The sequence below is a fragment of the Myotis daubentonii genome, chromosome 12, assembly GCF_963259705.1.
Source record: "Myotis daubentonii chromosome 12, mMyoDau2.1, whole genome shotgun sequence".
NCBI lineage: Eukaryota > Metazoa > Chordata > Mammalia > Chiroptera > Vespertilionidae > Myotis > Myotis daubentonii.
Genome location: NC_081851.1, coordinates 6,250,584 through 6,273,021, shown reverse-complemented (window position 1 = coordinate 6,273,021; position 22,438 = coordinate 6,250,584). Strand labels below are relative to the sequence as shown.

At 49.9% G+C, this 22,438-nt stretch overlaps 1 protein-coding gene and 1 pseudogene across 1 annotated transcript; both read right to left on the bottom strand.

Moving 5' to 3' along the window:
- Nucleotides 1-328: 328 nt before the first annotated feature.
- CNOT11 (CCR4-NOT transcription complex subunit 11) lies at nucleotides 329-17,799 on the bottom strand. The gene is made up of 7 exons (XM_059658846.1): nucleotides 17,260-17,799; nucleotides 14,816-14,980; nucleotides 10,368-10,520; nucleotides 8,326-8,528; nucleotides 5,188-5,390; nucleotides 1,438-1,534; nucleotides 329-1,356 (listed from the first exon to the last, which is right to left on the bottom strand). Exons 1-7 carry the CDS (start codon nucleotides 17,756-17,758, stop codon nucleotides 1,159-1,161), a joined length of 1,518 nt encoding a protein of 505 aa, XP_059514829.1. The 5' UTR covers nucleotides 17,759-17,799; the 3' UTR covers nucleotides 329-1,158.
- On the bottom strand, nucleotides 3,002-3,092 carry LOC132213991 (U6 spliceosomal RNA; annotated as a pseudogene).
- Nucleotides 17,800-22,438: the final 4,639 nt, after the last annotated feature.

Here is a 22,438-nt window from a genome sequence, read left to right as displayed (position 1 = left end):
GCTTTTCCTTCACCCAAATCAGCCAGTTTTCCTACCTCTTCGACTGCCTGTGGTCATGGCTTCTTTCACACCCTTAGCCTCAGTAGCCCTCTTGATGCCTCTTAATGTCTTAAAACTGCGCTGCTCATCCATTTCATGAAAATATTCACAGCTCAGCAGTCAAAAACTAAAGTTTGGTTCCACAACTGAGACATTTTTCCATTGAGAACTGAACTGCTCGAGATGAGAGACGTTTAAGAAACAAGGTTTGACTGTACATGCTTTGAAAATACCTCATTATATGAATAATTTTTCACAATTTCTTCAAGAAAAAAATACATTCTGATCATAGTTTATAAAAAACAACTTTAATATAAGGCACTGTTGTCCTGAGCCCACACGATGGCCTCCTGCTTCTCAGTCGGCACCTGCACCCCCAGCAGAGCAAGCAGTTTATTTTACATGGAGATTCCTCCCCAAAGTACAGACGATGTTTCTCCTCAAAAATTACTATCCTAGCTAGACTCATAACTGAACTAAAGAACATCTCGAGAAAAAAACAAAAAACAAAACCAGCTGTTATAACCCTGATCAAGGTTTCTAAGACTTCCCGTGTTTATAAGAGGCCCAGGAAATGAATTTATTCTTGTTATATCTGTTAAGTTCTCAAACAAGAAAGGATAAAGCTACAAGTATGTCCTTGGTTCAAACTCTGCTTAATGAGAAGAGTTACCTGCGTAATGGGTTCAAGGATCAACCTGTTTGCCACTTGACCCAAAAACATTCAACTGATTTCACCTCAAGGTCAGTATAGCGAAGTCTTAGTCGTCATTTTCTCTCATTAAATACGTTTAACATCGGAACTTTAGGAAAGCTGGATTCTTAATCAGAAGCCTGCAATCTATTTTAACAAAAACACCTTGCTTTTTAGTGCTAAGAACCTCACCTACTTTTTTGCAATAATCTTTCTTTGGATAACCATTCCTTCTGTAAGACACCTAAAGACATTTTTCAAGTTCTTAACAAAAATTCTTCTGAAGGAAAAAGTCACCCAGGAAAGTTAAACTGCTTTAAGTAGCTGAAGTGTTGTTTATAGTATTACAACAAAAAATCCACTCAGGGTTATAACAGTTAAAACTGAGATCACAGCACAGCTGAACAGGTGGTGCTGATGAGGTACTACTTTGACATTTTGGTCTCGGAAGGCGTGTCCCCAGTGTCCAATGTCTTCAACAACCGGAAAAGGCCGGCAGCTTCTCGGATCCTACTGAACTCAATGCAGAACGCCTGCACTTCTATAAACAAGTCCTGCACGTTGATGATTTTGTTACGGATCAAGGATTGAAGAAAGACACACACCAGACGCACCAAACGATTCTGAAAAAGAAAAGAAAAATTCAGTGTGCCCATTTTCTTGGCAGGTTATTTATAAAATTTACTAAAATTTCTATTGGTTACCTGCATATACTTATCCTTAATCTGTTCACAAGTAGAGATGCAATTTGATATGTAAAGGTGGATGAACTCAGGAGGTAGGTCAACAGCTGTAGTCAGTCTGTTTCAGAGTAGAAAAGTAGGGTTATTTTATATGCTCACATCAAAGAATATTGTTAACCATAAGATACCACATTTCCTTTGGTCTTTTCGTGTGAATTTCTGATGACCAATTTACCTAGTTTTAAATATACTTATGCAAATAAACCTAAGAGCCATGCCCATCTGTTAATAAATGACACTTGAATTTTCTGTCACTTGGCATTATGCATTGTAATCTCTCATTAAGGAATCAATTCTGTGAGCACCATGTCTCTGTTTTGGTGGAATCATAATTCAGTTATTTTTTCCAAGCTCTAATAACCTTGACAATGATTCCATTCATTTACTAAATTCTGATTACATATAAGTGCTATGCAAAGCAGTGTGTGTGAGGGAGGTGTAAGTTTAGTAGCTAAACTGCACAATATAACTTAAGTGCTAGAAAGAGTAATAATGTAAGTGAAAAGAGTTGGGCAAAGTCTTAAAAGGACGAATGACTTAAATTGACACTTCAGTAGAGGTGTCAATGGTCTGAGTAAAGCTTGGAGCCAGGGGTTCACAGGGTACTCAAGGCCTTCCCCTTCAGACCTCCTGGGGGAGGGAAGGGGACACCTGGCTGAAGGTTAACAAAAGGCAGGGTATGGGGAGATCAGTTTAGACCAGGGGTGGGCAAACTTTTTGACTCGAGGGCCACAATGGGTTCTTAAACTGGACCGGAGGGCCGGAACAAAAGCATGGATGGAGTGTTTGTGTGAACTAATATAAATTCACAGTAAACATCATTACATAAAAGGGTACGGTCTTTTTTTTTTTAGTTTTATTCATTTCAAACGGGCTGCATCCGGCCTGTGGGCCGTAGCTTGCCCACGGCTGGTTTAGAGTCTCAAAAGGGGAAGCTAGTATTTTTTAAAGGACTCTAGGGAATTTTTATGGAAAAATAAAAAAAGGTATGCATGCTAACTATACAGTATGCATTTCTGGAAGAAACAAACATTCCTAAGTCTAGAACTTTATCCACTGGGCGCTGAGGAACTAGGGTTCTGAGGAAACATCACCAGAGGCTGCTGCAGCCACAGCTGCTTCACACTCAAGGGTGACTCACGATCAGTGGGGGGTGGGGGGGGCACAAAGCAGATCTTGTTCGTGAGATTACCGAGTGATTCTTGGATTAAGTGCAAACGTCTGACAGTAACTTCCGCAAGAACGTGGTGAGGGGAAGAATGAGCCCTCGACTCGGTCCCCCCTGGACTTGACAGAACACAGCCCTAAGAGGAGTGGTCTAAGGGCACGGGACAGGCCTCAGGGAGAAGGCAGGTGAAGCAGCGTGTTTTAAACACGCAGTTCACCAGTAAGAAAGCACAGCTAAAACCTCATGCTGCCCTTCCCGCCCACAAAGAAACTCTCCTACTTGGGGTCACCTGGCTTCAGCTAGACTTTTTTCACTAGTTTATTAATTTAAAAGAACGTGTTCTTTTTTTTTTCTTCTTTAACTATGGAACGCTTCGCGAATTTGCATGTCATCCTTGCACAGGGGCTATGCTAATCTGTATCGTTCCAATTATAGTATATGACAGGCCCGGTACACGAAATTTGTGCACTTGGGGGGGCGGGGGAGGGTCCCTCAGTCCGGCCTATGCCCTCTCACAGTCCAGGAGCCCTACGGGTATGTCCAACTGCCATGGAGGCAGGAGAGGCTCCCAGCACTGCCACTGCGCTCACCAGCTGTGTACCCGGCTCAGGGCTCCTGGCTGAGCAGAGCTCCCCCTGTGGGAGCACACTGACCACCAGGGGGCAGCTCCTGCATTGAGCGTCTGCCCCCTGGTGGTCAGTGCACGTCATAGCAACCAGTCGTTCTGTCGATTTGCATATTAGCCTTTTATTATAGAGGACTAGAGGCCCGGTGCATAAAAATTTGTGCACTCGGGGGGGGAGGGGGGATCCCTCAGACCGGCCTGTGCCCTCTCGCAGTCTGGGACCCCTCAGGAGATAATGACCCACTGACTTAGGTCTGCTCCCGGGTGGCAGAGGGCAGGCCCAACCCCTAGGTGCAGCCCCTGGTTGGGCTCAGAGCAGGGCTGATTGGGGAGTTGGGGCACCGCCCCGTCATGCACAGAACAGGCCGGATCAGGAGGTTGTGATGCCACCCTCAGTCACACTCAGGGTAGGGCTGATTGGTGGGTTGGGGCACCGCCCCGTCACACTCAAGGCAGGGTCAATGGGGAGGTTGCTGCACCACCCCGTCACGCACAGAGCAGGGCCAATCAGGGGGTTGGGGCGCTGCCCCGTCACGCACAGAGCAGGGCCCATCAGGGGGTTGGGGCTCCGTACCCTGTCACGCACACAGCAGGGTCGATCAGGGGGTTGGGGAGCTCCCCCCTGTCACGCACAGAGAGGGCCCATCAGGGGGTTGAGGAGCTCCCCCCTGTCACTCACAGAGTAGGGCCGACAGGGGAGTTGGGGCACAGCCCTCTATCACCCACAGAGCCATGCCGATCAGGGGGATGGGGCGCCACCACTGTCACACTCAGGGCAGGGCTGATGGGGAGGTTATGGCTCTACCCCGTCACACACAGAGCAGGGCCTGTGGGGGGAGGGGGAGCGGTTGGGGCGCCGCACCCTGTCACACACAGAGCAGGGCCGATCAGGGGGTTGGGGAGCTCCCCCCTATCAGGTACAGAGCATTGCTGATCAGGGGGTTGGGGCGCCTTCCCCTGTCACGAACAGAGCAGGGTCGATAGGGAGGTTGTGGCCCTGCCCCCTGTCACACACAGAGCTGCAGGGCGATCAGGGGGTTTGGGCGCTGGCCCCTGTCACGCTGATCCCGGTGCCAGGAGGCCTCACGGCTCTGCTGATCCCGGTGCTGGGAGGCATATTACCCTTTTATTATATAGGATAGAGGCCTGATGCAAGGGTGGGGGCCGGCTGGTTTGCCCTGAAGGGTGTCCTGGATCAGGGTGGGGGTCGCCACTGGGGTGCCTGGCCAGTCTGGGTGAGGGGCTGAGGGCTGTTTTCAGGCTGGCGGGTGACTGAAGTTCCCAACTGCTCCTTTTTTCCTTTTTTTTTTTTGTTCTGGGCCAGCTGTAGCTCTGAAGCTTGGCTCCAGCTCTTAGGCCTTGGCTGCTGAAAGCAGGTATCTGGTTTGTTTGGGTTCTATAATCAAAACACTGTTTCAACTCCAGCTCTGAGATCCCGGCTGGCTGAAAGCAGGTTTCTGGGGTTTTGTTTAGCTTCTATATTTGTAACAATGTTTCAAACTGCAAGCTCAGAGGCCGGCAGCGGCAGGCAGGGAACGTTGGAGTCCTCCATCACTGAAGCAAGCAAGCCTCATGTTCACTTCAAGCTGCCTGGCTGCTGGCCGCCATCTTGGCTGGCAGTTAATTTGCGTATCACCCTGATTAGCCAATGGGAAGGGTAGCGGAGGTACGGCTAATTACCATGTTTCTCTTTTATTAGATAGGATTATATAGGATTAATGCTAAATATTTGAAATCCTACCCTCTGGGTTCTTTCCTGGGGATGCTAAATTTACATGCAGTGAACACTAAAGCTCAGATTATTTCATTTATTGGGTTTTCTCAGGCTAAGACCAGAAAAAACTTTGTGGTCATTTTTCCCTGCTGGCCATGTAATCAGGTGTCTACACCCCCCATCTGACCACGAGTAGGGACTTACCGGTTCACCACTTCCATGGAATGTAAAGACATATCCATATTGACCAGGACTGAAAAGTACTCGGTGATCTGGCTGGACTGCATCAGCTTCAGCAGCATCTCTATAGCGACGAGAGGGTTGTTCTCCACCAGGTCAGGAAGCTTGGCTGGCGTGAGGCCAATATGATAAACAAGTTTGGGGTCTTTTTCCAACTCACCAAGGAGCTAAGTTTAAAAAAAGAAAAAAAAAAAAGGTTCTTGAGTCAAAGTAGCATTCTCTTTGCTGCATACAAAAATACATATTTTATTTACAAGCAGCTACAAAATTACCTGCATTGAACCAACTTCATAAATTTCTTCCCTGAAATATATGATCATAACGACTGTATTTTTCAATTTACATCTGAATTATCTACACTAATAAAAGAGAAAAATGGTAATTGGCGTACGACGCTACCCTTTTCATTGGCTAATCAGGGCTATATGCAAATTAACTGTCAACTAAGATTGGCAGTTAACTGCCAACAAGATGGCGGTTAATTTGCATATGTAGGCACAATGCAGGGAGGCGAAAGGGAAAGCAGGAAGAAGCCCCCTGCCACTGACAGTGATCGGAAACCCAGGGGGGACCTAAGAGCTGCCCCCCTGCCATGATCGGAGAATCAGGTGCCTTTTCCGCCCTGGCCAGTGATAGCAGGAAGTACGGGTGGAGCCAGCGATGGGAGCTGGGCACGGTCGAAGCTGGCAGTCCCAGGAGCTAGGGGTCCCTTGCCTGGGCCTAAAGCGGAGCCCACGATCGCGGGGCTGCTGCAGCTGCGGGTCCCCGCTGCCGGGCCGGACGCCTCAGCCAGAGGCGTCCGGCCTGGGCAGGGGTGGAGCCCGCAACCGCGGGGAGCTGGGGGTCCCCTGCCCAGGCCTGACACCTCTGCCGGAGGCCTCAGGCCTGGTCAAGGGGCCAATCGGTGATTGGTGATTGGAGGTTGATGAGGGTCAACTCCTCTGGCCGAGGCATCAGGCCTGGGCGGGGGGCGGAGCCAGGGATTGGGGGGATATGATGGTCCCCTTGCCCAGGCCTGAAGCCTGGGTCAGAGGCGTCAGGCTTGGGCGGGGGGTGGAGCAAGCAATCAGAGGGAGATGGGGGTCCCCTGCCCAGGCATGATTCCTGGGCCAGAGGCCTCAGGCCTGGGCGGGGGCCAGAGCCAGTGATCGGGGGGAGATGGGAGTCCCCTGTCCAAGCCTAACACCTCTGGCGGAGGCGTCAGGCCTGGGCAAGGGGCCGATCAGGCGATCGGAGGGTGATGGGGGTCTACGCCTCTGGCCGAGGCATCAGGCCTGGGCAAGGGGCAGAGCCAGCAATCAGAGGGGTCTGGGGGTCCCCTGCCCAGGCCTGACGCCTGGGCCAGAGGCATCAGGCCTGGGCTGGGGGCAGAACCAGTGATGGGGGGAAATGAGGGAGGCCTGGGCAAGGGGCCAATCCTGTGATTGGAGGGTGATGGGGGTCAACGCCTGAGGGCTCCCAGTATGTGAGAGGGGGCAGGCTGGGCTGAGGGACACTCTCCCCCTCCGAGCCCCAGTGCACGAATTTCGTGCACCGGGTCCCTAGTAACGATTTTAAAATATAAACACCTCTATTATTACTTTCCTCACCTGAGGATACGTATTATTGATTTTGAGAGAGAGAGAGAGAGAGAGAGAGAGAGAGAGAGAGAGAGAGCCATCAATGGGTTGCCTCCTGTGTGCGTCCCAACCAGGGATCAAACCAAAAACGTAGGTATGTGCCCTGACTGGGAATCAAACCCACAATCTTTGTGGTATACGGGATGACATTCCAATGCACTGAGCCACCCGGCCAGGGCGATAAATTAAGACAGTTTATAAATATGCCAGTGATTCCTCCTGGGAATTAAGCCAGACTCAATATTGTCTGGTTGAATAAAGTAAGTGGATTGTAACAACATTGTCCTTAAGTCCTTTGTGGGTTTCTTTTTCTGTCAAAAATGATTTTATTTACCAACCAGTTCCCCTAAAAAACCTAGACCATAGAGAATTGAGTGACATCTAAAACAACTGCACAGCCCCGCTCCAGGTGGGAAAAGGAAGCTTGGAGAGGGAACAGGTTGGGGAGAGGGGGAGCAGGGTGGGGAGAAGGAGAGCAGGCTGGGGAGGGGGTAGTAGGCTGGGGAGGGGAGCAGACTGGGAAGGGGGGGTAGCCTGGGGAGGGGGGGCTTTCTTGCAATCCACCCCTTTGCAGTATTTATGGTTCAAGCCACAAGCATACTTGTAATTCAAAAACAATTTTTTTCCTGCCAAATAATCAATTACTTTTCCTTTAAAATTGTCTATGTTCTGTCCCCTATGTACTTTATGTACCAGAGTGGACTGTGCTTCTGGGCGGCCTAGTAAGTAAAGTGAACTACAAACAGCTGCCTCCCTGACTCTGAAAGGCATATTTCTGGTGGTAACTGCACTGGAGATGTCAGCAGCTCCTGACAGGGTCTAATGTGAATGTGCGACCTGAACAGGAGTCACCAACCAGACACCACCCACAGTGTGTCCTTGCCTTTCCCTCAAGGGCAGCGGGGCCCACTGCGAGCCTCAACCCCACTCCTACCCAGCGGTGTGACGGGGCGAGTTTACCACCTGCGCTTCCTCCTTCCTCCCCCATGACAGGCTGAGAAGTCGCTCACCCTCAGGAGATTCCTGCCCAGCCACATGGATTGTCTGGCTGGCACACAGCGGGAGCCAAGCGCCAAAAAAGCCCCTCCCCCTCTCCCAGAGTCACACTCACCCCAACAAACCTCGGCACATGATTAGTCACCAAGCTCCTGCCCCACCAGTGGGCGGGCAGAGCAGCGCTTCAGATCACCCTAGGGCAGTGATGGCGAACCTTTTGAGCTCGGCGTGTCAGCATTTTGAAAAACCCTAACTTAACTCTGGTGCCGTGTCACATCTAGAAATTTTTTGATATTTGCAACCATAGTAAAACAAAGACTTATATTTTTGATATTTATTTTATATATTTAAATGCCATTTAACAACGAAAAATCAACCAAAAAAACGAGTTGGCGTGTCATAGGTTTGCCATCACTGCCCTAGGGGTCACTTACCACATGATGAGAAAACAAAAATCAGTGCTTGACGGATTACAGAAAAGGTTTACCTGTGTTTGTTGAGGAGAAGATAAGGGGCTTTTGAAGGCTTTGGCCATTATTCGCTTGATCTCTACACCTGTGCTATTCTTAACGCACATGGATTTATCCCACTGAATGGAATGGTCGGGCTCTGTTGGGTTCAGCCAGGCCAGCTCATCCTCACAGATGTGGAGTGGAGGTGGTGGACGAATAAACTCTGGCCGAAAATGGCCTGTAAATGAGAAGTAACATGAGACTGATTCTACCAGTGAGTTCACACTGCACACATCTGTGTGCATCTACACGCGTTTCACTTAATGAAGTAGACTAACACCCTTTTAATAAGAATAACATGATAAAACTGTGGCTTCAAAACCAGAAGCAGAAGGGATATAGGTCAGGGTTCATTCATGATACAAAGAAGAAAGTGAAGCACACACATTATTATGCCAGAGACCAAATGGCTGTATTTCTGGAGAAGAGAGGCACCAGGAGCTGACAACCTTCATTCGAGCATGCTTACCACTCAATGCAAAGGACACAACCTGCCCTACTGGTGACAGTCTCTCGGGAAAACGAAACCCTATTGGATCGCACTCATCCTATTCTTAGTTACCACTATTCTATCCTGAGACCACTAGGTTGTGTACTAGTTCAGCCTTTGCATCTTACAACCTTGAAGTGGCAAATGACATGGAGATGAAATGTCAGGGGGGGAAAAATGTATGCTTGTCCAGTGGTTGAGTGTTGACCTATGAACAAGGAGGTCACGTGGCTCAATGGTTGGACATTAACCTATGAACTGGGAGGAAACAGTTCGATTCCTGGTCAGGGCACATGCCAGGGCTGCGGGCTCAATCTCCAGTAGGGGGTGTGTAGGAGGCAACTGATCAATGATTCTCTCTCATCATTGATGTTTCTCTCTTTCTCCCTCTCCTCTCTGAAATCAATAAAAATATATATATTTTTTAAATGTATGGTTGACTTGACATTTTCAAATGAATCTGGAGACTTCCATAAATTCACAAATACCACATTTTCATAAAACAATAAAAGTACAACAGGAAAATAAAGCAAATCAACACTTCCCCTATTTCATAAAACATGATTGCTCTCTAAGTTAGAAACCCACTAAAATAATGCTGGCTGGAACTTCTGCTAAACAAGTTCCACACCCTGGTCTCCACACAGGGCCTGAAGGCTCGTTCCTCTAGATCCCAGCCCCTGCAAAATCTGAGAGCATACTCTGGTTTACTGAAAATGTCTGTTTTCTGGCTAAGAACTAACACCGTATGTGACACTCTCTCCTCATTTACATCGCAGAACTAGCCGCTGAAGCTCTTTCCAACAGAATCAGTTTTTAACACTTCATGGGAAGCACGACACCGTGTGTCAGGTTCCCGCAGGAGGGACGCCTGGTGCCCTGACTGGTGTCTGTAGGTTTGCTGTCACCTGCCTCCCGTGGCCCACGCGTCAACGCTGGTCCTGGCACGTGTGAGCTACACACCAGGTGCATGAGCTTCAGGCACACCTGTGACCGACTGAGACTTCAGTATTGGCCACTGACGCCAGAGACGGACTGTAAACGGCACAGAGTCAGTGTGAGCCGCAGGCTCATGGGGACGCTGCGATCTGAAGAACCTGTTCTCACCCCTGAGCAGAAGGCGGGCCTTCCCCAGTAAAACACAGAAGCCTATAAAACCACAAGATGCCGCTCTAATACTTCAAGTTCAATGGATTTTTTTTGTAATTAAGAACTATAAGATCAGGAAAACTTTACAATGGAGAAAATAATGATAGTGATGAAATTAATAAAGAGGTATAATAATAAGCTACAAAATAGTCTCATTTCAGTAAAATCGGAGAATGTGTACCTTCACATGCGCTGATGACAGATACTGTGATTTCATTACAGAAGGTAAGTTTCACCAAGCGTCTCCACGGCCCTCTAGACACTCCACCGAGTTTCTCATTAGAGTCTAGTTTAAGCAGCAACGAAACTGACAATGTTTTAGAAAAGCAACTCAGGATGATGATAAAATAAAACCGAGAGTATGAAACATGTACCTACTTTCAATAGGCGGCTTCGGTCCACTGACTAAAGCTTCTGTGATCTGAGAGGCCACGGAGCTGTCAAATCCAGAATTAGAAGAGTCCGGGTCTGGGTCACTGAGAATACTGGGGAAGCTAGCCTTACTTTGGGTTGGCAATTCAGACTGGCGTTCTGAAAAGGTCAAAAACGGAGACATTTTAACACTGAGGGCACCTCAAGGAGAATGAAAAGACAGGCTACTAACTGCGGAAAGCTACCTGCCTCACGTGCGCAAAGGGCCAGATTCAGAATGCGTGTATTCTTCTTCAAAACACCTACAAATCAATTTTTAAAAATGGGAAAACATGGGCTAATGACTTCAACAAGAGTTTTATTTTTATTTTTATTTTTTAATATATTTTATTGATTTTTTACAGAGAGGAAGGGAGATAGAGAATTAGAAACATCGATGAGAGAGAAACATCGATCAGCTGCCTCCTGCACATCTCCCACTGGGGATGTGCCCGCAACCCAGGTACACGCCCTTGACCGGAATTGAACCTGGGACCTTTCAGTCCGCAGGCCGACACTCTATCCACTGAGCCAAACCGGTTTTGGCAAGAGTTTTATTTTTAAAAACCAAAAAGCCTGGACCTGGCTGGTGTGGCTCAGTTGGGTGGAGCAGTCCCATGCACCAAAAAGGTCAACGATACCATTCCCCGTCGGGGCACATACCCAGGTTGCGGTTCAATCCCTCGGGGTGCGTGAGGGAGGCAACCAATCAATGTTTCTCTCCCCTCCGCTTCCTTCCTCTCTCTCTCAAAACTCCATAAAAACATATTCTCAGGTGAAGATTAGAAATAATAAAGCCAAACAAAAACCATAAATCCTGAATGGCCGATGAACATCTGAAAGAAATTCTCAATCCCATTAGGAACCAGGGAGAAATCAGTTAAAACACAAGGTATTATTACACACCCACCAGATTGGCAGAAATTATCAAGCCTGACACTATCAAATGCAGAGGAGGTTGTCGGGTGACTGGCACACTGCTAATGGGCATGAAAACTGGCACAGCAATGTGAAAACCAAGCCCCACTACTTGATCAGTCTCCCGTGTGCTTATCGTCCCATCTAGCAGAAACTGCCACGAGTGCACCAGGACGATACACAACCATGTCCACAGCATCATTACACCCATCAGCTGTAGAGCAGATGAAGAACGTGTATTCCACTACATGGAACATATACTACAACTCACCAAAAAACAACCCAATTAAAAAATGGGCGTCCTGGCAGGTGGGTGTGGCTCAGTGTTAGAGCATCGTGGGTTCCCAGCCCTGGACATATACCTGGGTTGTAGGTTTGCTTCCCTGGCCCGTCTGGGTAGGTGCAGGAGGCAACCAATCGATGTGTCTTTCTCACATCGATGTTTCTCTTTCTTTCTTTTTTAAAATATATTTTTATTGATTTCAGAGAGGAAGGGAGAGGGAGAGAGAGATAGAAACATCAGTGATGGGAGAATCATTGATTGGCTGCCTCCTGCACGCGCCACTGGGGATCCAGCCCACAACCCAGGCCTGTGCCCTCATCCTGGTTCATAGGTCAACGCTCAACCACTGAGCCAGGACAACCAGGCTCTTTTTCTTGCTTTTCCTTTCTTTCCCTTCCTTCCTTCCTCCCTCCCTCCTTTCCTTCCTTTCATCCTTTCTCTCTCTCTCTCTCTCTCTCTCTCTCTCTCTCTCTCTCTCTCTGTCTCTCTCCTTCCCTCCCTCCACCCCACTTTCCTCCCCTCCACTCTCTAAAAGTCAATGCAGCCGAAACCGGTTTGGTTCAGTGGATAGAGCGTCGGCCTGCGGACTGAAAGGTCCCAGGTTCGATTCCGGTCAAGGGCATGTACCTGGGTTGCAGGCACATCCCCAGTGGGAGATGTGCAGGAGGCAGCTGATCGATGTTTCTCTCTCATCGATGTTTCTAACTCTCTATCTCTCTCCCTTCCTCTCTGTAAAAAATCAATAAAATATATTTTTAAAAATAAATAAATAAAAAATAAAAGTCAATGCATAAAATATCCTCTGGTGAGGATTAACAAAACAAAACAAATCCAAATAAATGGGCAAACAGTCTGAATACACATTTTTCCAAAAAGGACAGATGGCCATGAAAAGATGCTCAATGTAACTAATCATCAAGGAAATAGAAATCAAAGCCATGAGATATCGCCACACACATGGCAGAATGGCTATTATCAAAAACACGAAACCTGGTTAAATACTCAGTTGGTTAGAGCGTCATCCCAATATGCCAAGGTTGTGTGTTCGATCCCTGGTCAGGGCATATACAATAAGCAACCAATGAATGCATAAGTAAGTGGAATAACAAACCAATGTTTCTCTCTCTCAAAAAGATAATCAATTAAAAATAAAAGCTTGGCTGGTGTGGCTCAATGAGCTTCGACCTATGAACCAGGAGGTCACAGTTCGATTTCCCATCAGGAAACATGCACAGGTTGTGGGCTCAATCTCCAGTGTGGGGTGTGCAGGAGGCAGCCGATCAATGATTCTCCTTCATCACTGATGTTTCTATCTCTCTCTCCCTCTCCCTTCCTCTCTGAAATCAATAAAAATATTTTTTTTAATTCTTAAATTTCAAAATATATATTAAAAAAAGTTGAGATGATAAATGCTGGCAAGGATATAGAGAAAAGGGAACCTTCGTATACTGTTAGAGGAAATGTAAGTTGGTGCAGCTACTATAGAAAACAGTATGGAGGTTCCTCAAAAAATTAAAAATAGAGCTACCATATGATCCAGCAATTCCATTTCTGGTTGGATTCATACACACACACATCTCACTCACTCACTCACACCTTTGGTCCCTGGATCCCACTGAGAGATCAGAATCTCAGGCCTCTGCAAAGATGATCTGTGTCGCTAGTTCCAGGTAAGACAGGTGGACTTGGGTTTTTCTTCCCCCACTTGGGAAATGAATGGCTTGTGACATCTTAAACTTGGGCAGGGGACCGCAGCAGCAGGCTTGGCCGAACACTCGGCCAAACTTCTCAATCCTACTCTAGTCATACATTCCTTTCTGAGCTTGACATACTTTAAGACTTCTCACAGGCTGACTCGTCATCACAAGTTGAGGGATCAGATTTGATTCTCACATTACTGAATACAAAGCTAGCATCCTCAAGCTATGTATTACTTCTGAAGGTGAGGTCCTTGCAATTGTCTATCACCTCTGTACCCCGTGTTCATAGTATCTTTGGTTTTGGAAATAATCATTTTATTTCTGTTAATAGATTGTATCTGGCACTAGAGAATAATAAGCACTTCTGTGTACCTTCAATCTGAAAAGTCTGGAAACAATTTTTTCTGGATTTCAAAAAATAACCATTATTATACTGCTAATACCCAGCAGTTAAAAAAGGTGAGAATGTTGCAAGGAAAACGCAGTTTGCGGAAAGATGTCACCTTATATAAGCAGCCAATGTCACCGGTGCATTAGTCTACGACTGGGGCCCTGTCAGAATCCATGCTGTGGCTCATTTAATCACAAGGCCCAGGGTCCACCCATCTGGCTACACATCAGTTTCCCTAGCGATCACCCTCAAGCCTAAGGCCCGAGCATCTGCGTTTTTGCTTAGAGCAAGCAAGCAGGTGCCTCTCCTTCACTCCTTCTACCGTCAAGAAGGCCCCTATTTTCTATCACATCACACTTGTCTCAGCAGTGCCCATGCATTTGCTTATGTGTGTAGCACAGAAGTTGCCCCAACAATCTTGAAACAGAAGAACAAAATGGAGGTCTCGCACCTCCTATTCTCAAAACTCGTTACAGAGCCACTATGCTCAGAAGCGTGGCCCCGGAGTAAACAGACACATAAGCCAGGATACAGAACAGAAGTGCCAGGAATAAATCCTCCCGTACACGGCCAAACCATTTTCCACAATGGTGCCCGGAGAACACTGCGTCGGCTACTCGGCATCCCTTGAGATTCCATAGGAATTTTAGATGGGTTTTCCTATTTTTGCAAAACATACCTTTTATAGGAATTGCATTGAATGTGTGATCTCACTTTGAGCAAAACTGACATGAGGAACATTTTTTTATGTTTTTAACAATTTTATTCAGGGTTCTTCTTAAATTGAAAAAGCAATCCATCCAAGTGAAAACTCAAAATGAACCTAGATTATGAAGGGTTTTCCTATTCTTGTCTCTTGAATTCCCCTCCAATCCATGTATCCTACCCTCCAGCTGCACAAAACCTCTCAGCTTCTGATTCCAGATTTCAAGACATCCAATACTCCAAGTTCCTTTCCCTCCCCACCGCCACCTCGCATCAGTACCCAGCGAAGTACTGGAACCATGTTTTCAAGGAAAAGACTAACCTTTTAGCGCAGCCACAGACGGCACGTTCAGTGGAGTAACTTAAGAAAACCCCCGAATACAAGACACAAACGCCCAGGTCACCCATCCCTCCTCACCAGCCAAGGCGAGCTGAAGCCCGCTGATGTCCACAGACTGGCCCACGTTCCCAACGTCCATCAGGGCGATCTGCCGAGGCGTCTTTTTGAAGAGTTCCCTTGGGGGTGCCAGCATTAGCTGGGAAAGAAAAAACTTTTCTGGCGGAGTTATAGGAGGCAAAAATCCTGTAAATAAAGATGTATAACAATTTCTCCAGTGATTATTTTAAAAAATTAACATGAATCTGGTAAAATTAGCATTTGCTACTTGCCATCTCAACTTATGTTAAAAGACAAAATTATTTTAAGTTTCAGTTACTCAAATATATACATTTATGAAAATGTAATTCAATGTCATTTGAAATGCTATGATTTGTGGCAGTATCGATGAAAGTTAAGATTTCTGTAATTAAGAATTTTGTTTTTCACATGCCTCAATTCCTGCAAAGGCTAACGCTTCCGTACCGCGAGCGAAAACAAATGTAAAACTGCAACATTCAGCAATGCTTCTCCTCTGCTACCAGCCACTGTGGTTAGGACAGGAGCCACCGCCAGCAGTGCCCACGCGCTCCCCTCCTGGCCTCGCCCCTCCGGAGGCAGCGCAGCTCCCAGCTCCCATCTCCCAGCTCCCGGGCTGACGCCGCTTCCTCCGTCCCACCCTCAGCTGCGCACCCGGCCCGCCTCCCACCCAAGCACCGGCCATCCCCTGGCCTCCTCCCGCGGGACACACAGGACAGCCTTCCTGGTCTCCAAGCCCCCAGTTCTGACTCCTGCTGACCCAGTGCCCTTAGTCCACACCCCACTTACCTTTTAGTTACATTTCTAGGAACGAACCTGCTCACACTACTGAACCTGTTTACACAGAATTACACCCAGACTTCTGCACCATAAAACCTTCGTAATCGGGTCCTGGCCCACTTCCCTAACCTCCTGTCTTGAATTCCCCTCCAATCCATGTGTCGGACGCTGCACCTGCACATCTCTCAGCTTCTGATTCCAGATTTCAAGGTGCCCAGTACTCCACATTCTTTGGACCTGCAGGCCCCCTCCCTCCCCGCCACCACCTCCCATCAGGACCCAGCAAAAGCGTCCCTCCTGCCCTGGCCGGTTTGGCTCAGTGGATAGAGCGTCGGCCTGCGGACTCGAGGGTCCCAGGTTCGATTCCCGTCAAGGGCATGTACTTGGCAGCGGGCACATCCGCAGTGGGGGGCGTGCAGGAGGCAGCTGACCCATGTTTCTAACTCTATATCCCTCTCCCTTCCTCTCTGTAAGAAATCAATAAAATATTTATTTTTTTAAAAGCGTCTGTCCTGGGAGCCGGCAGGCCACAGGCGGCGTCAGGCACAGCCGGACCACACGGTGGACTGCGTCTCCCCAGCAGCCGCGGCCTTTCTGGAGTCCGGGGAAGCCTTCACTCCCATCCATTCCCGGCCGGCTCCGCAGAGCCGTGCACCGGGCAGAGCCGCGCACCGGGCGGAACCGTGCACCGGGCGGAGCCGTGCACAGGGCAGAGCCGTGCACCGGGCAGAGCCGTGCACCGGCGCACCCGCTGGAGGCCCCTCGCTGGGCACCTGGCCTGGGCCGCCCGCCTCGCAGGGATGTGAGCGCCACCCCAGCTAATTTAACAAAAGCAGGACTGATGGGGTAGCACTTACCAAGAGACACTTTTATTCCTCATAATAACTCTACCAGCTAGGAACTGTCTGCATTTCCAGATAAAAAACTGAGGTAGAGAGAGAAAATAAGCAACCCACGGCCGCCTTCCCTGGCAAACTTGTGCTTACAGCGAAATCTACCGTCCGCTCTCGGTTTAGGTTAGCCGCCTCCGGTTTGAGAATGACAGCATGGAAGGCCCTGGGAATTCAAAGGGCCTGGTGACCTGAACCCCAACCTGTCCGTCCCCGTCCCCCAGGCCCCGGGGCACCCCGGGAGCCAGCCCTGCCGTCCGGGCATCTCCTCCCGCAGGCCCCGGGTGAGCGCCCCGGGCCCCATAGGCACCCGCCTGCGGAGCGGCCTTCCCCCCGCGGGCTGCGAGTCGCCCAGAGCGGCCGCCGCTTAAGAAGAGCGGTGGCCTCGCTGCCATCTCCTCAGAGGCGGCCGCGCCGGCTGTCACTGCGCACTTTCTCGGCGCCCGGCCGTCACGCGTCTCCTGCCCGCGGCCCGAGCCGATCCCGCCCCGCAGGATGCGAGGGCCCAACCGCCGGGGGGCGGCCGCCGCGTCTCCAGACGCCGCTCAACGTGCCCTCGCGGCCACCGGCTCGGTTCGGCGCCACGGCCTCCGGCCCCCCGTCTGCGACTTAAACCGGGGCGGCCCGCGTCCTTCCACGCCGCGGCTCGGGCGGATTTCTGAGACGCTCAGCGCGCCGGGGCGGGGAGGGCGGACCGGTCGGAGGCCTGGCCCGCGGCGAAGGCCCGCGGCGCGGGCGACCCGCAGCCCCCTCCCGCCCCCGGCGGCGGCCGCGCACCTGAGAGCGGAGGCCGGTCGGGCTCCTGGCCGCCGCGGGCGGGCGGCGCGGGGTTGAGCAGGTGCGCGAAGCTGGCGGCGAAGGGGTTGGCGGCGAGCGGCTCGGTGCGGTACATCTCCCAGAGCAGGTAGAGCGCCGTGAGCCGCTGCGCCGCGCTGGGCAGCAGGTCGGGCTGCTGCAGCAGCAGCACCAGCACGGAGCCCAGGCGGAAGTGGTCGGCCTTGCTGAAGTAGTGGTGGAAGGCGGTGGACAGGCCCTCGAACGTGCTGCCGCCGCCCGCCTCCTCCGAGATGATGCTCAGCAGGCTCGACAGCTCCTTGGGGCTCAGGCTCATCCTGCCCGCGGGGCCGCCGCCCGGCCCGGGCCCGCTCGCCAAGCCGCGGCCGCCGCCGGAGCCCCCCGGGCCGCCCCTGGGTGCCGCCGCCGCCTCCCGAGGCCCGCTTTGTTCCGCGGCGGTGGAAAGCCGGCCAGACGCCGCGCCCGCCCCGCCGCCACGCATCCACCTCGCCCGCCGCGCCGCCCCGCCCGCCCCGCTCCCCGAGGAGTGGCTCGGTGCTGGCTCCGCGCCCGGCCGTAAAGCGCGCCACCTCACGACAGCGTCGCACACCGAGCCGGGAAGCCAAACCGCCACCACGGAGGGGGAGGAGCAGGACGGTAGGATCCGGAAATGGCGTCGGCGAGACCGGAAGTGCGTCGGGGCCTGGCGTCACCTCCCCCAGAGCACCTCCGGCCTGGCTGCCGCGTGAGCGAGCTCCCGGGGCAGATCCCGCCCCGCAGAGTCGCAGGAAGTGTTGTCAAGGGAAGAAACGTTCAAACCTTTTCAATGTTTTTATTGATTTTAGAGAGAGGATCACGGGCAGGCTGCCTTCTGCACGCCTCCCACCGGGGACCGAGCCCGCGACCTCAGTGCCCCGCAAGCGCCCAACCAAGGAGCCACGCGGTCGGGGACCCTAGAGAATTTTTATGAGTTTATTTCAACCAAACTGACAATTGCTGGGAAGCAAAACCTCAACGGATTGAGAACACGCTCCGAAAAACGGCACTTTTGAACCTTACTTTATACATTACAATCAGAAGACGGAAGATTGGCTACATAAAACCCATTGCTGATAGACTAGGGAGGCGGGAGAGGGCCAGGGGGCGCTGGGCCTGGGTGAGCAGCAGAGTGGTCGACACCGGCTGCTTTCAGTTGGCGGGTGCAGGATAGTCAACAGTCCGCAGTTAACAATGACAGAGAGGGCTTGTGGTCTGCCCGGGGTGCCTATGGCTTGAGGGGCGTGGGACAAGGGAAGATACTTAGTGACTGCAAAGGGTGTTATCAGTTCTGGTCTCCTAGGTGCATACACAATGGGCTCGGTTCAGGGGAAGATGGACCTTTGTTAGGGGAAAATAGCTTAAAAGTTTTAATTTCGCCCTAGCCTGTTTGGCTCAGTGGATAGAGCTTCGGCCTGCGGACTGAAGGGTCCAGGTTCGATTCCGGCCAAGGGCACATGCCCCGGTTGCAGGCTCCTTCCCCAGTGGGGGGCGTGCAGGAGGCAGCCGGTCAATGATTCTCTCATGGATGTTTCTAGCTCTCCCTCTCCCTTCCTCTCTGAAATCAATAAAGAAATATATTTTTTAAAAAAAGTTTTAATTTCACACCATCCTGTGTGGTTACTTCAAGTCTCTGAGTTTGTAAGGCCGCCATGCAGGTCCCCCCAGCTTGTCAGGTTTAGTTTGTGGCCCCTTTGGCATATGTGCTGTTACTCAACCAAAGTTAATTTCCAGTCTTATACTCCATTTTGCAGAAATGGAATCAGATTGCATGAGAGCTTTTGTACATGGTCATTTTAACAAGATTTCGGAGAAGTTTTCCAATAAATACTCATTTACAAAATTGTTTCGCAACTATTTTTTCCCCGACTCTTTACTTGGCCTGCCCTAGGGTGCTGACCCTGGGCCTTGGTTGCATGTTGAAAGCCCTGAGGTGTCTCAGTGCCTGGTCCCAGCCCCAGAGATGATGACTGTTGACTCAGGTATTCCTGAACAAAAAGCAAAAGCAAAACCACCACTGCAAGTGACTCTCGTGTGCACGCGGAGCTGAGGAATGCCAGTGGCACTTCCCAGACTTGCCCAGTTCCTTCCTGGACCTACAGAAGCCTGCAGGCATTTCACTCACCAGTGATTCATTTCCACCAGGCCAGTTTGGAAATCCAGCCTGCATTCAACAGTGCTCAGTAATTACCAACTTAAGTGCCACCTTCTAAAGTAAAATTGAAGGGGCGGAAATTGCTGGGTCAAGAGGTATGCATATTTTTAAGGCTTTTCAGTTTCTTGCTAGATGTCCTTCAGAGAGATCCTGCCAATTAACATTCCCAAAGCAGCTGTTAAAAAATTTTAATCCAGTGAATTTGAAGATCTAATTGGCTTTTTTGAAGGATTAATAAATTGGGCAATATCCCATCTAATCCTATGTAATAAAAGGCTAATATGCAAATTGTCCCTATGGGCAGGAGTTCGACTGACCGGGAGTTAGATGTGCGCTGACCACCAGGGGGCAGCATGGAACATGGTGGCACTGGCAATGGAAGCGCTGCTGGCCCCAATGGGCCCCAATGAGAGCGGGACTGGCGGGGTGGTGGAGCAGGTGAGTGGGCAGCACCAGGCCAAGGCAGGTGCAAAGGGAGGCTCTCGACAGCAGTTGCTAGGGATCCTACCCATGCACGAACTTTGTGCACTGGGCCTCTAGTCTATATATATAAAAGTCTAAGCGACCATTCGACCAGTAGCTATGACACACACTGACCACCAGGGGACAGATGCTCAATGCACAGGCATGGAAACGTGGAACAGACTGATGAATCTCAGGGGGGGAGGGGAGAGGGAAGGGCAGGAAGAGATTAACCAAAGACCTTATATGCATACTAGAGGCCCAGTGCACGGATTCTTGCACTGGTGGGGTGTCCCTCAGCCTGGCCTGTGGAGATCGGGCTGAAACTAGCAGTCTGACATCTCCCGAGGGGTCCCAGATCCATGCACTGGGCCTTTGGTAAACAATAAGAGAGGCTGCTCCACGGGCCTGTACAAAACGGAAGGTTTTTTCTAGGAAACTCAGTGGGACAAAAAGTTAAAAAAAAAAAATTGCTTCAGGCAAGGTCACCTATCTTTGGAGGAAAAGTGACAAGGGTCTTATCAACTAACGTTTTCAGTTCACGTTCCGGAGCTTGCATGGTGCTTCTGTTTGAGACATTACAAAATATTTGCACATTGTGTTACCACCCCTCAAAAAAAAACTTGTTAAAGTAAAAACTACAGTCTCACAATGCAAAATGGCATCACTCATGCTAAAAGCCCATGATACCAAACCTAGATTTAATACCTGACATAATTGTTATTTCACCCTCTCCCAGAAATATAATTTTAATTAACCCGTTGGAATTTTCTGGTCAAGCACTAGGAAGGTAATGTGTCACTCAGTCCTCTCCATCCCCCATGAAAAGAAGAGGCAATCTGCATGATACACACCTTTCCCATTCCTGCCCAAAATGAACTTACTTTCTTTTGTTAATAGTTGCCTTGCCCACTTTGCTTCCTGTAAAAACCTGCCATCTTGAATGGCCCCCGAGAATTCCCTTCTCGCTGCTACACGGGATGCTGCCCAACTCAGTAATCACTTAAGGAAGCTCATTAGACCTTCACATTTACTCAGGTGAGTTTTGTTTTTAACACATTAAGCGCCCTGTCAGTCACCGGTGGCTGACACTATACTTCCCATCCGGAAAACAAAACAGGCTGGGCGCTTAACGTGTTAATAAACAATACCTTTTTTTCTGTAGACGCGTTTTCAAAATTAAGATATCCAGAGCTTCCCGTGTATTCCCTGAGAACACTCAGGCCCCGAGTTAATTTCCTGGTGACCACACACTGGGTGGCTTAGCCCGGCAGAAATGTGCTCTGACCGTCTGGAAGCCGTGCCTCCGCAGCCCTAGAGAGAAGGCCTGCTAGTCCCCAGCCTCTGCTGGCGGCAGCGTCCCGCTGGCCCTCGGCTCACAGCTGCACGTGCCAGTGCCTGTCTCCGCATCACACAGCTTTCTTCCAGGCCCTTCCCATGAGCACACCAGTCAGTGGATTTGGGGCCCACTCTAACCTGGTGTGACCTCATCTTAACTAATTACACCTGAAAAGACCCCATTTCCAAATAAGGTCACATTCTGAAGTTCCAAGTGGACATGAATTTTGGGGAGACTCTATTCAACCCAGTAGAAGCCCTAAGCGCTCATGAACATATGTCTTGGTAGTTCAACCCCCCTCATCTCTGCCCTTATTTTATTAACCTAAAAGTAAAAGGCCAAAGTGAGAGGCAGCAGCATTTATTTGAGATCAAAAGCATAGCTATTTGGGAAGCACTGATTCAGGCAGAAACCCAAATGATGCTTCAAGTAGGAGATTAGGAGGAGGCCAGGGTCACTTATGACACAGGGAAGGAGAACAGTTACATCGATGAAGGAAGGTTCTCCCCAGGTGCAGATAAGCTAACATAGTGATGCTCGTTCTAAAGGGTGTTTCTCATTTCTAGTTCCATAGGTGTCATCCCTCCAATAGTCAGAATATCTGCTTTCTTGTTACCTTTGCAGACAGTCCTGCGGTCCTCTCTGCTCCACTGGTTGGCAGCCCTGACTTGAGCTTGCAGGTTCTCTCAGGTCTGGCTCTGGAATGTGGTTTCCTGTAGAGGTGGTCAGTTTTCCCCAGCAGGCTCCAGGCACATAGGGGAGAGCCTGTTGCAGTTCCCTGGACTAGAGCTATCCGTGTGTCCTGTGATAAGGGTTGGGTTGCTTATGACACTGAACACAGGATGACAGTAGCATCTTTGACCTAAAATGTTCAGTTGTGAATACTGGAAGGAATGTGGGTATTTCAGAGATCTTGGCACTCTGTGGATGAGCTGCCCTGGGGACTCTATGTTTACTCATGCCGTTAGCTGTTTAGGATCTAATGATGCCGCTGCAAATCAGTTGATTTAATTTAAAATGTTGGTCAGTCCTCAGGATGGAGCTCCCTGCTTTGGGGATGTCAGTGGCCTGCACGTCCGTGTCAGCCCCTTGTCGACTCAGGTCTGAACTTGTGATGCTCACACTTTCCCTTCTTTTTTTCCAGGGCAGCCTTCTGAGTGGTCGACAACAATCCAGGGAAGGCCCAGATT

Excerpts from the sequence above, each read along its gene's own strand:
- CNOT11 (XM_059658846.1), bottom strand. The coding sequence starts at position 17,758 with ATGCGTGGCGGCGGGGCGGGCGCGGCGTCTGGCCGGCTTTCCACCGCC. Across the intron at positions 14,981-17,259 it reads CGACCGGCCTCCGCTCTCAG|GATTTTTGCCTCCTATAACT; the intron begins GTGCGCGGCCGC and ends CTTTATTTACAG. Across the intron at positions 5,391-8,325 it reads CTTCTCCTCAACAAACACAG|CTCCTTGGTGAGTTGGAAAA; the intron begins GTAAACCTTTTC and ends TTTTAAACTTAG.